Here is a 14,153-nt window from a genome sequence, read left to right as displayed (position 1 = left end):
ACATGAGAGAACATTGACAGACCTGATGGAAATTTGTCCTTTGATATTGCAAACCAACCCCCGCAGTAAGTGACGCAACCTCGATATATTCGCTAGATTAGACTGATAGATCGACACCAACAAAAAGAGGAGCAACCAATAAGTGAAAAGAAAAATTCCAAAAACAGCACTCCAGGGGAATCCTCAAATAGCAGTAGGCTTATACCGTAATTTCCGGCCTATAAGCTGCGACTTTTTCATATGCATTCAACCCTGCGCTTAACACGGTGATGCGGCGGATTTGTGCATTTTTTTCTAATGGCCGCAAGGCAGCACTCTAGCGGAAGAGGTAAGAGTGAGACCGGTGGAATATATGTGCCGAGGAAGTGACTTTTACCGGTCCGGCCCTGTTAGCACTGCACTATCGTGTTACTGCCGTGTCTCGGTGATTTCTACCAGTATGTTTTTGTTTTTTTTTAAACCGGCCTTGTTAGTGCGGTGCTGGCATTAGGGTTAGCGCAGCGGCGCTAGCGTTACACTCACTGTGTACTGTTTTTCTTTGTAAATATGTCGAGTTTCAACGTCGGCACTTGCGGATTTTACACGGTTGCAGCCTATGTGTGTACCAAATGGTATTTCCTTTACAAATATGCTCGGAGAGGCTTATAACCAGGTGCGCTCTGTAGGCATTGAATTACGGTAATTGGTGCAGAAGGAAAAGTAGTGTGCCAGTGAATGAATAATGACATATTGACCGAAATAGATTCTTTCATTTTTAGTACAGTAGTGCTTATCCTCACTAGGGTCACTGGAGTGCTGGAACCTACCCCAGCAGGAAGCACGGTACACCCTGAACTGGTCACCAACAAATCGCAGGGCACGTACTGTATATCAGGTGTCACCAACGGGGTGCCCGCGGGCGCATGGTAGCCCGCGAGGACAATTTAAGGGGCCCGCGAGGCATGTTCTAAAAATACCGCAGCTTTAAATTTTGAATCTGATTTGCTTATGTTATGTCAATTTTTAAAATACCTGTAATGTCACATCATACAAAGAATTAAAACGAAAATATTTTATGTACGTATCATGAACTATGACTGAAGTTTGCTGCAAACAAGTCATGTAGCCCTTCATACAATCAGTTCTCACGAAGTAGCCCTCACCCTCAAAAAGGTTGATGACCTCTGCTGTATATCAATCGTGGCGCCTGACAAAATTACAAGTTCATTAATATCTGGCACGGTCAATGTCTGGTCAGCACATCTGCCTCACAGTTCTGAGGACCTGGATTCAAATCTGGCATTGCCTGTGTGGCGTGTGGATGTTCTCGCTGTGCTTGGTTGGGTTTTCTCTGGGTAACTGTTTAACTCCCACATCCCCAAAACATGCATGGTAGCTTCATTGAAGACTCCAAATTGCCCTCACGTGCGGTACGAGTGCAAATGGTCGTTTGTTTATATGGGCTCTGCAGCTGGCTGACAACCAGTTCAAGGTGTACCAGCTGGGATAGGCTCCAGCACCCTCGTGAGGATAAGTGATGGGGAAAATTAATAAATGAAATTTGTTACAAGGGCATTTCTGTTTATCAGACTCACCAATGGCCCAACAGTGTATCACTGACCTTTCAAAACTTAACAAGAAAAGATGGCGTCTGTTGAGTGGGATGTACAGTAATTCTTCATTGCTAAGCTATTTTGCCAACTGGATGTCACAAAACTGAGAACTATTTTGAAATTGTGGTACAAAATGTATACTAATGGGTCTCTTTTAAGGGATTCTGATGCGATTTGAAGTCCTACCTTCTGTCATCTCCACCAGCGCTCACCACGAAGCGGTCTCCATTTGTGATGCGAATGTTTGTCAGGTGAGCTGAATGGCCCAGAAAGCGCTTATGTTTTGCCTAAAATACAATTTTGAAAAGTCACATTATCAAATGATAGTATGAGAAAAAAATCTAGCCCTTAACTGTAACATCTATTATATCGTGTTACATAATGTATGTATATGTCCATCTGCCAATTACGATAAAAGATGAAAGGAAGAAAAACATTAAAAAAACTGATTGAGGCTAGATCAGGGATGAATTAGAGGCAAATATGAAGACATCCGATCAAGCTCCTTTCAATTGGTAATATTACCATTATTTCATTTTTGAAATAACTGGTTAGTTGATTTTTTTTTTTTTTGGTAAATGCTAAAACTACAATAAACAGTACAACAAGTACATATACACTTAATTTCTATTTTTCATTTGATCAAACAAACCTATCTCCGAATGGCCAATGTTTATTGTAAAAATCAAATGTGACACTTGGGCAAAACAAAAGTTCATCCACCCCTGTATAACTGGATAAATGTCAGATGATTCAATGTTTAGTATTAGGAGGATTAAATACATGTATTATAAAAACCTTGTACATTTACATAATTCTAGAATTTCACATATTAGCATGAAATAGTATTGGCTGTTTTAGCCACAAGGGTGTGCTATGTTCCACATCTGTGATTCTGTAAAAAAGCTGCAACTTCCTTGACAAATCCAAAACAAATAACGCTGTAGTAGAAGTAGTATCCAGTGGTACTTACAAACTTGTCCGAACATGGAAATTCGAAGAGCTTGACCATTCCGAAGTCATCGCCGGTCACCACGTTGAGGCCCGAGTGCGACACGCAGGCGCAAGTGACGTCCGCTTTGTCCGTGTTCCGCGACCAGATGCCTACGACCTCGTCCCCGAGAACGCTGGACACGGCGATAAAGGAAGGGTGAGTGGTAAAACTTGGTGCCACTTCCCATATGACTTCAACATACTTCCTTGGACCAATTACAGTACTACTTTTCATATTTAGACAGAGCTTTGGCACCACGCTGTAGGATTTTAGAACATTCCAGAAAGAGCATAAATACCATGAGTTTTTCTATTTATATGTGAGTTTCAGGTTCCACCGAAAAAAAAATGTGACTTTACGAACCGTGAACCACAAATATGCAAGGGATTAGTATCGTGCAGTACTTCTTATCTCACCTAGTCCAGGTGGCCCAGGTAATCTTGTCAATGTGGGACTGCTCCGTGACCGGCTTCCCCGACGGAACCTCGCACACCACACGCTTGTACGCACCCGTGGACACCTGATTCAAGAAGCCAAAAGAGGATTCGATGGGAACGGGCCAGGACGGATAACTGCGACCGCGTCACCGACGGCTCCGCACCTGAATGTACAGGCTGTCCGCGGAGAAGTCCATCTGCATGACGAAGCTGGGGATGTCCCGGCAGCAGTTGATGCGGTTTAACTGCGGCCCGAGCGTCAGGTCGTAGAAGTCCACGGCGCTTTCGCAGGAGCCGACGGCCAGGTAGCGCGAATTTGGACTGAACCTACAAGAGGGACGTGGTGCAATTGCAAATCTTCACCGTGTTTCAAGACGCTAGTTAAAGTCAGACCATCGAACCAAAACTGAACTAATTTAATAAAACGTGGGCAGACTTGTGCAGGTGTTTTGAGTGTAGTAGAAAACATTTATGGCCTGCAAAATTTGGTCTGGTTTCGTCACATTATTTGTTTTAATTCTGTATTTTGTGGGTTTTGATGTGGAAGCCCATTGTATTAATTAATAATTAGAACCATCCATCCTGGGCGGCACTGTGAATCAGCTGGTAAAGCTTTGGCCTCACAGTTCTGAGATCCCGGGTTCAATCCCGGACCCGCCTGGGTGGCTATTTATCCATCCATCCATTTTCTTAGCCGCTTATCCTCACGCAGGTCGCGGGAGCGTTGGAGCCTATCCCAGCGATCAACGGCCAGGAGGTGGCGTACACCCTGAACTGGTCGCCAGCCAATCACAGGGCACAGAGACAAACAGGCCCACTCACAATCACACCTACGGGCAATTTAGAGTGTCCAATTGATATTGCATGTTTTTCGAATGTGGGAGAACACCCACGCAGGAACGGGGAGAACATGCAAACTCCACAAATCCGGGACCTCAGAACTGTGAGGCCAATGGTTTCCAGCTGAGCCACCGTTGCGCCAATTATAACTAGGTATTCATAATTTTAAGTCTATTTAAAACTACGTGCTTGAAATTGTTTAAATTATGGACCCTGAATCGATAAGCTACAAAAGTGTAACTTTTTGAATACAACTACGGAAATTAACTTTCCACGACATTCAAACTTTTTTTGGAAAGGGTCTGTATTTAACAAAGCATCCGAACTGGGCATCATACCCTGCAGCATATGACTGCAGCCTTTGTCACCATGGATGTAACCAAATGTTAAATAAATAAACATGCAACATGGTGCTCTCAGAGAGTCAATGCACTTGAGAATATGATTATTTTTCCTAAAGCCTTTGCCTGACATATGACTTTAGACCTTTTCCCCCCCCACCATCCTCACCTAATATCCTGTATAGAGGAGCGCCGGTCCCTTTTCTTCCCCCAGATTTTGAGAGATGCAACCAGCAGGATGATGAACTCGCCATTCTTCATGCCAATGGCCACCATGTCTCCCTCGGGACTGTAGCTGATTGTGCACGCCGGGTGACCCAAGTTCACCTTATTCAGCATCTTCTGTTGACCCATGAGTAAAAGTACAATTAAAATAGTCAGTCAATAGTCACACTCTGAACAGCTAGACTTGGATGTTTAAAGATAAAATGATGTCCTGTTTAATCTAGAACTGAAACTTGATATAAGGGGGACAAAATGTCATGATTCTACGAAAAGGGCCACTGTCATGAAATGCATGATTTTTAGTATGTTATGGACGAAAAAAAAGGCAGCTGGAATGGATCCATCTGTTTTTTGACCACACAACATGATTTTGACGTATAGGGCTTTTTGTCAGTCCAGCCATGAAAATCCTCTCGAGGGAATTGTTTTGGAGAAGAAGCAGGAAGTGACGTTAGTAGCAGACGCCCACTCGGGCGGTCTCATTTGTTTCTACGAGTTTTACCTGCTGGAAGGTAGCTCTTTGTTCCTTCGTGTTAGCCAAAATGCCGGCTCGTTGTATTCCTGGATATTGTTCGAATACTCGGGAGGATGGATTCATTCTTCATACTTTTCAAAAAGACCCAGTTTGTCATGAAAAATGGATTGCACGGGTGGAAAGGAGGAGAGCTTCATGGGTTCCAAATGACAGGTAGGTGTGTATAGAGCTACTAAAAAAACAATCGTTGGTTGGGAGGGGCGTAATCCTCTCAGAATGTAACAAAAGATCAGCGTAACTAAGTCAGGGATGCTAAATGCGTCGATGTACCCGTCGGCGCCGCAGACGGCTTCGGCGGCACCTTGTCCGCCGCGGACGGCTTCGGCCGGGGTGGCTCATACATACTGTCTGGGTGTGTGTTGTTAGTTACAAGTGATTCACATATCATCTAAATATGGTTCGAAACGAAACAATAGGGTAAGATTGCCCCGGTCACTTCACTCGATTGTGTCCGTGGCGGACGGCTTCGGCCGCGGTGGCTCATCGCGGTGCCAGCCGGGTGGCTCATACATACTCTCTGGGACTCTGTTTTTAGTTAGAAGTGATCCACATATCATCTAATATGGCTCGAAACGAAACAAAAAAACAGAATAATATTGCCCTGGTCACCTCACTCGATTGTGTTCGCGGTGGACGGCTTCTGCCGGGCTGGCTCATACATACTCTCTGGGACTCTGTCGTTAGTCCGAAGTGATCCGCATATCATCTAACTATGGCTCGAAACGATAGGGTAATATTGCCCCGGTCACTTCGCTCGATTGTGAGATGTTCTCTTCTTTCAAAAAAACTTCCGTGTCCCATAGTAGGTGGCACAGTGTGTTTACAAAGGCGAACGTCCCGGTGTGACGTAATGAACTGATGTTGAATTCCACAACTTTGCGCATGGATGACGCGCTCTCCCCTCATATTTATTTTTTTGTATAGACATTGAAGTGAATAACGTTATATGTATTTCTCATTACAATAGCTATTTTAGAATGTTTATAGGCATGACACTTGACCTTTAAGAACACAAGCACATCAAATGAAAACCTTAACTGAAGACAATAAATTGAATTAACCTCTGACAAGGAGGTGCTGGGCTGAGTGAAGGGAGTGACTGACCTTCTCCGGAATGTCCCAAAGTCGAACCGTCCCGTCCTCTGCAGCAGACAGAAACACGTCTCTGGTCGGATGAGTGCCCAATCCCCAAATTGGGCCGTCCATGTGACCGTTCACCAAAATGTTGCATGCTGCATTCTTCTCACCAACCTCAATGATCTCTGCATTCCTGGTTCCCACCAGGATTTTACCCTAACACAGCAAAGAGCAAAAACAACTTCAGATGGGGAAAAGAATTTTGCTGACTGACGTGATCAAGCGTTATGATTTTCATTTCATAGCTACCTTTCCTCTGCATACCGAACGCACGCAGTCAATGACCTGTCCAGTTTCTAATCGAAAAGCTCGACAGCGTTTCAACTCCTGATCCCAAAGCTTGAGAGCGCCTCCTTCCTTTGACCTGCAGAGGAAAACAGAAATGGCCTGCATGAAAAATCATACTGAGCATTATCATAATTTATTGAACCCATAGCCACGAAATATGCATAACAAGGACATGTAACTTACGGTCTTTCCTTGCCTCCAGTGACAATGAGGCCATCTCTGAGCGTGGTGTACATGGTGAACACGGGACCCGTGTGGGCTTTGGCCACTATCCTTACAAGAATGTGATCTTTCCACACACATACATCCCCACTTATGGTACCTGTAAATGTCAAGTTATTCTGAAAAGAAAACAAATCTGCACTAATCTAGTGGTCTAAGAGAGCAGAGCAAGCAATGCATACAAATCGTTCAGCAGCAATTCATCAGAGAAAAATAACGTAGCAAAGAAGCATTTTAAAACAAACATTCGTAGATCAACAGCGAGACAACTTGATGGTGACCGACAATGACCTAAAGACACTTACCGCGCCAAAGGCCACAGACAACATGGTCTGCATGCGGGCGTCTTCGATAGAGCTCAGCACTCCTTTCTTGCTGAGCAAAGCTCGCCCTGCTAGTGTCCAGAAGCGGACATGCTTAATCCCCACGGAGACAAAATGAGTGTCTGAGTCTGGACGGAACTCGCCCACAAAGATCCTCTGCGTGTGACCGATGCGGCTGGCCACTTTTGCACCTGAGAGACAAACCCGAAGGTCAAATAAAAGTGTGGCCAGTCAGAGTTCGAAAGATTGCCTAAAGAGGTCCCACGTGAGATCAACTCGTACCTTCCTGCCACTTCCAGATGGTGACGGTGTGTTCTGGGTCCAGGCCCACAGACAGCAAGAGCTTCCCCGTGGCGCTGAAGCTGACAGAGCACACCCCGCCTGAGTGGAAACAGCGCAGCACCGATAATGTCTGCTTGGTCATGGCGTCCCAGATGTGAATAGATGGAGATGTGGCTGAGTAAGCAAAAGAGCAGAAATTGAAACAAGACTGTTGATTTTTTTTTTTTTCAAACCTTTAGACTCTTACAATCATTTCTTACCTGACATGTCACCAGTGTCACCTAAAGGAACAGAAATGGATTTTCACTAAGGCGCTCATTCGGCCTCCAGTAACTTTTTATATGAAAATAAGTGAATTTGATGGACTGATTTTTGCAAGCAGACTGCATTGAGAAAGCTTAAAGGTCAAATGTCATGAAATGGATGATTTTTAGTATGTTATTAATGAAAAAACGGCAGCCGGTATGGACCATCTGTTTTTTTCCCACCACAAAACATGATTTTAACATATATGGCTTTTTGTAACTCCCGCTGTGAAAATCCTCTCGAGGGATTTGTTTTCGAGAAGAAGCAGGAAGTGACGTACGGGGCAGGAGCGCCCTCCAGCGGACTTGTTTGTTTCTATTAGTTTTACCAGCGGGAATATAGCTCGTTGTTCCTTCGTGTTACCCAAAATGCCGGCTTGTTGCATTGCTGGTTATTGCTCCAAGTCTTGAGAGGATGGATTTACCCTTCATAAGTTTCCAAGGGACCCGGTTCGTCTTGAAAAATGGGTTGCACCGGTGCAAAGCGCAAGAGCTTCGTGGCTTGTCCCGTCAGGGGTTGCCACACCACGTCATCTTTGATGCGCGCATATTTGTTTGGCACAATTTTACAGCAACTGAAAAAAATAGTTTGGGGCGGGCCACATAATCCGTCTCTAAATAATCTGTATGACAGGGGTGCTAAATGTGTCGATGTGCGCGTTGGCTCGCTGGCGAAGGTTACCGCGTCGGGCTCGCTGGCGGCAATGGCGCACTCAGCCGCATGTGACGGCAACGCCGTAAAGCGGCCTGGCTCGGCGCCGTGATAAGCCACCTTGGTGCCGAAAATGAGCCACCTCAGCTGGCTTGGCCTTCACGGACTTGTCGACAAGGCCGAGCCAGCCGCTTGTCGTGGCGCCGGGCTGCAATGGCTCATCTCCGCTACGGAAGTGGATCGGACGGGGAGGTGGTTTGGCCGTGATCCGCACATCATCTAAATATGGCTGGCACGTCACTCGATCGTGAGATGTTCTCTTCTTCGAAAAGAGGTTCCATGTCAGAAGGGGTGTGTTCGTCTCCCACAGTAGGCCCCGCAGTGTGTTTTCAATGGCAAATGTCCGGGGTGACGTCACGGACAAGTAAATGCAGCACATATGCCAACTTTGCGCATGGATGACGAGCTCTCCGCTCTTTTTTATTTTTTTGGATAGACATTGAAGTGAATAATGTTATAAGTATTTTTCACGACAATATCTATTTTAGAATGTTTATAGGGATGACACTTGACCTTTAAGGGAGGGGGAGTGGCTACTTGGTAGATTGGAGAAAAGGGAAATGGGAGCAAGCGGCTGTCGTCTAACAAACATACCTACTTGGCCAGTTGCCACCACGTTGGGGAATTTGGGATGTTGATTGATTGTCAGGCACAGAATGTCATCGCTGTGTTCAACATAGAAACTTTGGCAGGCTGCAAGAGAACAAATACACACAAGCTGTTATCACTTCTGGCTACAGAATCGTGTAAAACTACATCCCTGTGTAAAAACCAACAGGTGGTCAAGTTGAGCACGATCCCAACTGAGGCTGTGTGGTAAATGATGTCTGCCCCCTCGTTCAGGTAATGCACGTTATTGCGGCAGTCATTGCCACGGTAACCGAACACCAGCTCTAACACCAGATCCTATGGAGAAAGTCAGAGCAGGCAGGCAGAGTAAGAAAGACGGTTGTCATGACAACAAAGACGTCCACGGCCAACTCATATCTGAAATCGTTTGATTAAGGGCAAAGGCAGAGAGGTTGTTTGAGCAGTACACAAACTTTCAAATGCAATCATGTTGTGCAAGCATTTTTAAACATTTGCTGTTCTGAAACAACAGAAACCACATTTTTAGCGTTTACATTGTTTGTAACGAGCGGTTCATCATGAAGTTAGTCTTACGTCAATGGGTCTCTTCTTTTTGCCGACATTATTGGTCTGCAGCTTCTCAGGCTGTGGGAGGGCTCTGCTGACAGGAGGCCTGGAAAACACTTCTGTGTTACAAAGGCTGCTTCTCACCGCCACCAGCGATGTATTAATGATGTGGTTATGTAAAAAATAATTACAAGGGGTTTAAAGATATAAACCATAGCATGTTTACTTTGATTAGAATGTGGTGGTTATAAAGTAGCACTCAAAAGTAGTATTGTAACTAGTGATACAGTTCAAAGTCCACGACAAATAACATAACACATCTTTCCTGAACAGCAGCTTGTTTAATTTCTATACACACACAATTGAACTGTGCACACGTATAACAATAACAAGCAACTCACCTTGAACCTCTGCATGGCAGCAATTACAAAAAAACAAACGAGAATTACTCAGCATATTTCATACAATACTCACTCCTGTTGCTCACTTCAACAACACCTCTGCCGCTGAGGACATAAAATAGAGAAGTCAGCACCATGCTGCAACCATGACAACCAAAGTCCGTTTCAAGGGCATCTCTCTGTGCTTGCACACTCTAGTTCATAGACTATTTCAGCTATTCCATGAGAGTTTCTCTTCATTTTGATCATTCATCTATCCATCCATTCAGCTGTTTTCTTAGCCGCTTATCCTCATGAGGGTTGCGGGAGTGCTGGAGCCTATCCCAGCTGTCAACAGACAGGAGGCAGGGTACACCCTGAACTGGTTGCCAGCCAATCGCAGGGCACATCGAGACAAACAGCCGCACTCACAATCACACCTTGGGGCAATTTAGAGTGTCCAATAAATGTTGCATGTTTTGGGGATGTGGGAGGAAACCTGAGTGCCCGAAGGAAACCCACGCAGGCACGGGGAGAACATGCAAACTCCACACAGGCGGTTTCAAGATTGAACCCGGAACCTCAGAACTGTGAGGCCAACACTTTCCAGCTGAGTCACTGTGCCGCCATTTTGATCTCATAAACAAAATATTGCATGATTTCTATTATTTTTACGGGTTTTTACTGGATTCATACTTTGACAAACTACGAGCCAAGTTTGATGATCATTTCAAAGATATGACATGAAGAGGGGGCTGTTCATCACTATTTGCATTTCCAATCCATAGTTATTATTTAGGAAGTCTATTTGTTTTGACAGTGTGCAAGTGTTAATGTTTACTTACTGTATAAACATGTTTTGATGACATATAAATGTTCATAAACTACACAGAAAAACATTGTGGAGCACATTTCAGCTATTTAGGTAATCCTGTGCATCAGTGCAGAGAGGAGGTTCCATAAAAGCATAGTTGATTAGTTTGACTTGGAAGAACCTGACTGGCTCACACAGACCTCACTCCCATCCAAAAAAAATAATAATAATTTTGACATTAACGAAAACAGACTGTAAGCGAGGACTTCTCATTTAAAATGTTCTTTGCACAGATTCAAGATATTGTGAAAAGTATTCCAAGAAGAGTGGAGGCTGCTCCATCTTCCAATTTTCAGTACCTTTATACATCTATAATTTATACGGACCCCAAACAGACACACTGATAGTCAAGTAAGTGGATTTCATGAGCAATAATGTTCGTCTAAAGATGGGGTATTGACCCTCAAATTTGTGCATTTACGTGTAATCAAGACTACTTGGATGAAATACCATCAACCATGGAACAAAACAACTCACCTGACCACACCTTGTCTTCAGATGGAATTAAAGAAGGAAGCAGGACAATGAAAGAGTGCAGCCATTACAAGAAAGAAGAGCAGAAAACGTGCAAGTTATTTTAAAAGGGTCGGTATAGAGCTGAATTTCTAGCTAAGGAAAAAGACGGTGATGAAAAAAAAGGTCTTGTTGACAAAAGTCTTATTTTCTTTTGTATACTCAAATCCTTTCCACAGCTTCAGTGAAAAATACCTCTCATCCACAGAAGGCTCTTTTAGTTGCAAGTGGGGTTTCACACCAGTCATGGGGCGCATGTTGGTGGATAAGGCTTTGATGGTATAGGTGATTTCATTCTCCTTTGTCACATCGCTGTCATAACCTGATTTAAAAAAAAAAAGTGATAAAAATATACTGACAACCGAGATATTCCCCCCCCCCCTCCTGCAAAAAAACGTCAAAGAAGCTGCTCTCACACCTCCATCATCCTCGCTCTCGATGTCCGACTCCTCGCTGTCACACTGTCTGAGTTCCCTGTGGGTCTCGAGTTCATGGGCCCAGATCATGAGGCACGTGTCCCCCCCGCCAGCCGTCACCAGTAGGCTGTCTTCGTGGGTCCACCGCACATTTGTAACATGCGTGCTGTGAGCCACGTAGCGTTTGAACTTTGCATACTTCCCCTGGAATAGAAACATTTTTCATCAACTTTGTTGCTAAAATAAAGCTATTCTGTGCGTCAACTCTCGAGCAGCTTACTCTGACGGGATATCTGAAGACCTTTATGTATCCTAAATCATCTCCTGTTGCCAGCACCTTCCTGTCATTACTAAGGCAAGCGGAGGTCACCTCTGTGACCTCGCTGATCACAGGCCAGATGCCTTCGACAGACGTACCCAGAACACACGTCCACGTGCTCCAGTCAACCTTCTCCACCTGAGATACATAGATATGATTATAATATGTTTTGCATCAGAGGCAACTGGATATTTTGTTAAGATTTAAGTTCATGTATTCATCTGTTTATACCGCTTATCCTTAGTAGTGTGAGCTGTAGCCTATCCCAGCTAAGACTGGCTGAGAGGTGGAGTTTAGACCAGTAGCTGCCAACCGTTGAGCCACAGGCCAATTCATAAAAGTACATCCATCCATTTTCTTCACTGCTTATCTTCATGAGGGTCACAGGGAGTGCTGGAGCCTATCCCAGCTATCAACGGGCAAGAGGGGGGGTACACCCTGAACCAGTTCCCAGCCAATCAAAGGGCACATGAAGACAAACAGTGGCACTCACAACGGCAATTTAGAGTGTCCAATTAATGTAGCATGTTTTTGGGATGTGGGAGGAAATCAGAGTGCCCGGAGGAAACCCTCGCAAGCACGGGGAGAACATGCAAACCCCACATAGGCAGGTCTGGGATTGAACCCGGGACCTCAGATCTGTGAGGCCATTGGTCTACCAGCTGATCCACCGTGCCGCCCGTCAAATATACCGTTTTGGTAAAATGTATTATTTTACTAGTATTTGTTTTCCTTATATACCTTTTTTTTTTTTTTTTGGTTTAGTTTTCTGGGCCCTGTGCTCGACTGGTCTCCAGCCAATCACAGGGCACTGAGATACCCATTCACACTAATATTCACGCCTATGGTTAATTTGGAGTTTAATTCAATTTAGTTTTTTTTTTTTAAACTTCTTGACATTTGTCTCTTTCTCCAGCTGCTGTGGCGCTTCTTCTACCAGCTTACCTCTGTGGCAGGGATGGTCTGCCTCTTGCCACGAGGCGCCTCAAAGAAAAACTGTTCTTTGTCACTGGTATTTACTTGGAGTAGTTTTCCTGTGAATTAAAGAACCCACGGACTCACAGTGATTAGCGGTCAATGAAAAAAGATCAACTATAAAAGTTGTTTACCTCTCCTGTCCCAATCCAAGTGGGTGATAGAGTTGAGGCATCCTTTGCACACTCCCACCCGTTTGCTGCTCATTACATTGTAAATATCCACAAATGTGTCTCCTGATGCCACTGCAAGATACTTGCCAGAACCTGAACAGAGAGAAGACAAACTCACTATTTGGTTGACAGAGTCCTGTTTTCCAAACCTAGATTCGTGAGTCACAAGGGAGACACAAACCTGGAGAGAATTTGATATCTGTGATGATGTCCTTGCGGTGGTGGAAGGACACGAGGTCCTCTAAGGTGTCTGCATTCACAATGAGGAAGCTGCCGTCGTTCAGACCTACCGCCAAAGCTTTGCCCTCGGGGGAGAAGCTGCAGCAGCGGCCACCTGTGGAGGACAGGCAGGGCATGGGTCAATGGCTCGGGACCTAGTCACTTGCAGTCAGGATAAATGCACCAGACACGAAATAGGAAACACTATGATCAACAGTTGGTGACTCACCTTTCCTGAGCTTGCGCACTGCCAACATGCAGTGACTGGGAGAAAGGTCCCATATGCGCAGGGTTCTGTCATCACTGACTGTGGCGCACAGAGGGAGATGGGGGTGGGTGGCGAGGCCCCAGACTTCACCTTCCATGTGACCCTGCATGATAAATTGGTGCGCTTGAGGACCTTTAGATGTACCGTACAATATAATCTACTGTGGGGTTTAAAGATGAGGGACGGCTTTGAGGACCAGAAAGAACGCTAAGGTAATTATTTTGGGTACATTTCTTGACAGCGATCTGATAGTTTGCAGTGCAGCAGCTAATTAAGGAAAACCCTGAGTTCACTTTTCTCCCCATCGATTGGTCTCATCAGTCAGAATACAGTTGTAGCTGTAAAGCATTCAAAAAAGAAGAATCAATACTACGGTGACAGCTTAAAGACAAGGGCGCCTCACTCAGAGACAGAGCCAAGCCATTTAACAAAATTAACAAACGAGCATTCATAGCTACAATTTATTTTTGTCAATAGGCAATTCCTCTGGTTATATTGCAGGCGGTACAATAACACTGAGGGCTGTTTGTACCTTTTCATGTGAAACTCCCTCCCCAGAATATGATCCATCCATTACATACCGTTGGTGTCGGGTGGAAAACTAACATCTCCAAAACGCAACAAGGTTTGTTGTTACCCATTAGCA

The 14,153-nt window shown here is 44.7% G+C and overlaps 1 protein-coding gene across 7 annotated transcripts in view; it reads right to left on the bottom strand.

The window, feature by feature from the left end:
- Positions 1–14,153, bottom strand: part of eml5 (EMAP like 5) — a 49,618-nt gene that overhangs the window by 2,339 nt on the left and 33,126 nt on the right. For 3 of the 7 annotated variants that reach the window (XM_061843927.1, XM_061843928.1, XM_061843929.1), the window contains 21 exons: positions 13,469–13,610; positions 13,202–13,354; positions 12,982–13,113; positions 12,818–12,906; positions 11,834–12,010; positions 11,556–11,757; positions 11,333–11,459; positions 9,398–9,476; positions 9,010–9,139; positions 8,828–8,926; positions 7,477–7,497; positions 7,217–7,390; positions 6,917–7,125; positions 6,573–6,730; positions 6,351–6,465; positions 6,069–6,257; positions 4,374–4,546; positions 3,188–3,350; positions 3,003–3,106; positions 2,566–2,719; positions 1,779–1,879 (listed from right to left, as the gene is read on the bottom strand). In XM_061843927.1, coding sequence (XP_061699911.1) covers positions 1,779–1,879; positions 2,566–2,719; positions 3,003–3,106; positions 3,188–3,350; positions 4,374–4,546; positions 6,069–6,257; positions 6,351–6,465; positions 6,573–6,730; positions 6,917–7,125; positions 7,217–7,390; positions 7,477–7,497; positions 8,828–8,926; positions 9,010–9,139; positions 9,398–9,476; positions 11,333–11,459; positions 11,556–11,757; positions 11,834–12,010; positions 12,818–12,906; positions 12,982–13,113; positions 13,202–13,354; positions 13,469–13,610 — 2,891 coding nt within the window. Of the gene's footprint in view, positions 1–1,778; positions 1,880–2,565; positions 2,720–3,002; positions 3,107–3,187; positions 3,351–4,373; positions 4,547–6,068; positions 6,258–6,350; positions 6,466–6,572; positions 6,731–6,916; positions 7,126–7,216; positions 7,391–7,476; positions 7,498–8,827; positions 8,927–9,009; positions 9,140–9,397; positions 9,877–11,101; positions 11,117–11,332; positions 11,460–11,555; positions 11,758–11,833; positions 12,011–12,817; positions 12,907–12,981; positions 13,114–13,201; positions 13,355–13,468; positions 13,611–14,153 lie in introns of those variants that run through there. The other 4 variants (XR_009798448.1, XR_009798449.1, XM_061843930.1 and 1 more) reach the window with 4 other exon arrangements.

This window comes from Syngnathoides biaculeatus, chromosome 15 (genome assembly GCF_019802595.1).
Source record: "Syngnathoides biaculeatus isolate LvHL_M chromosome 15, ASM1980259v1, whole genome shotgun sequence".
Lineage (NCBI taxonomy): Eukaryota > Metazoa > Chordata > Actinopteri > Syngnathiformes > Syngnathidae > Syngnathoides > Syngnathoides biaculeatus.
This window is presented reverse-complemented; position numbering and strand designations above follow the sequence as displayed.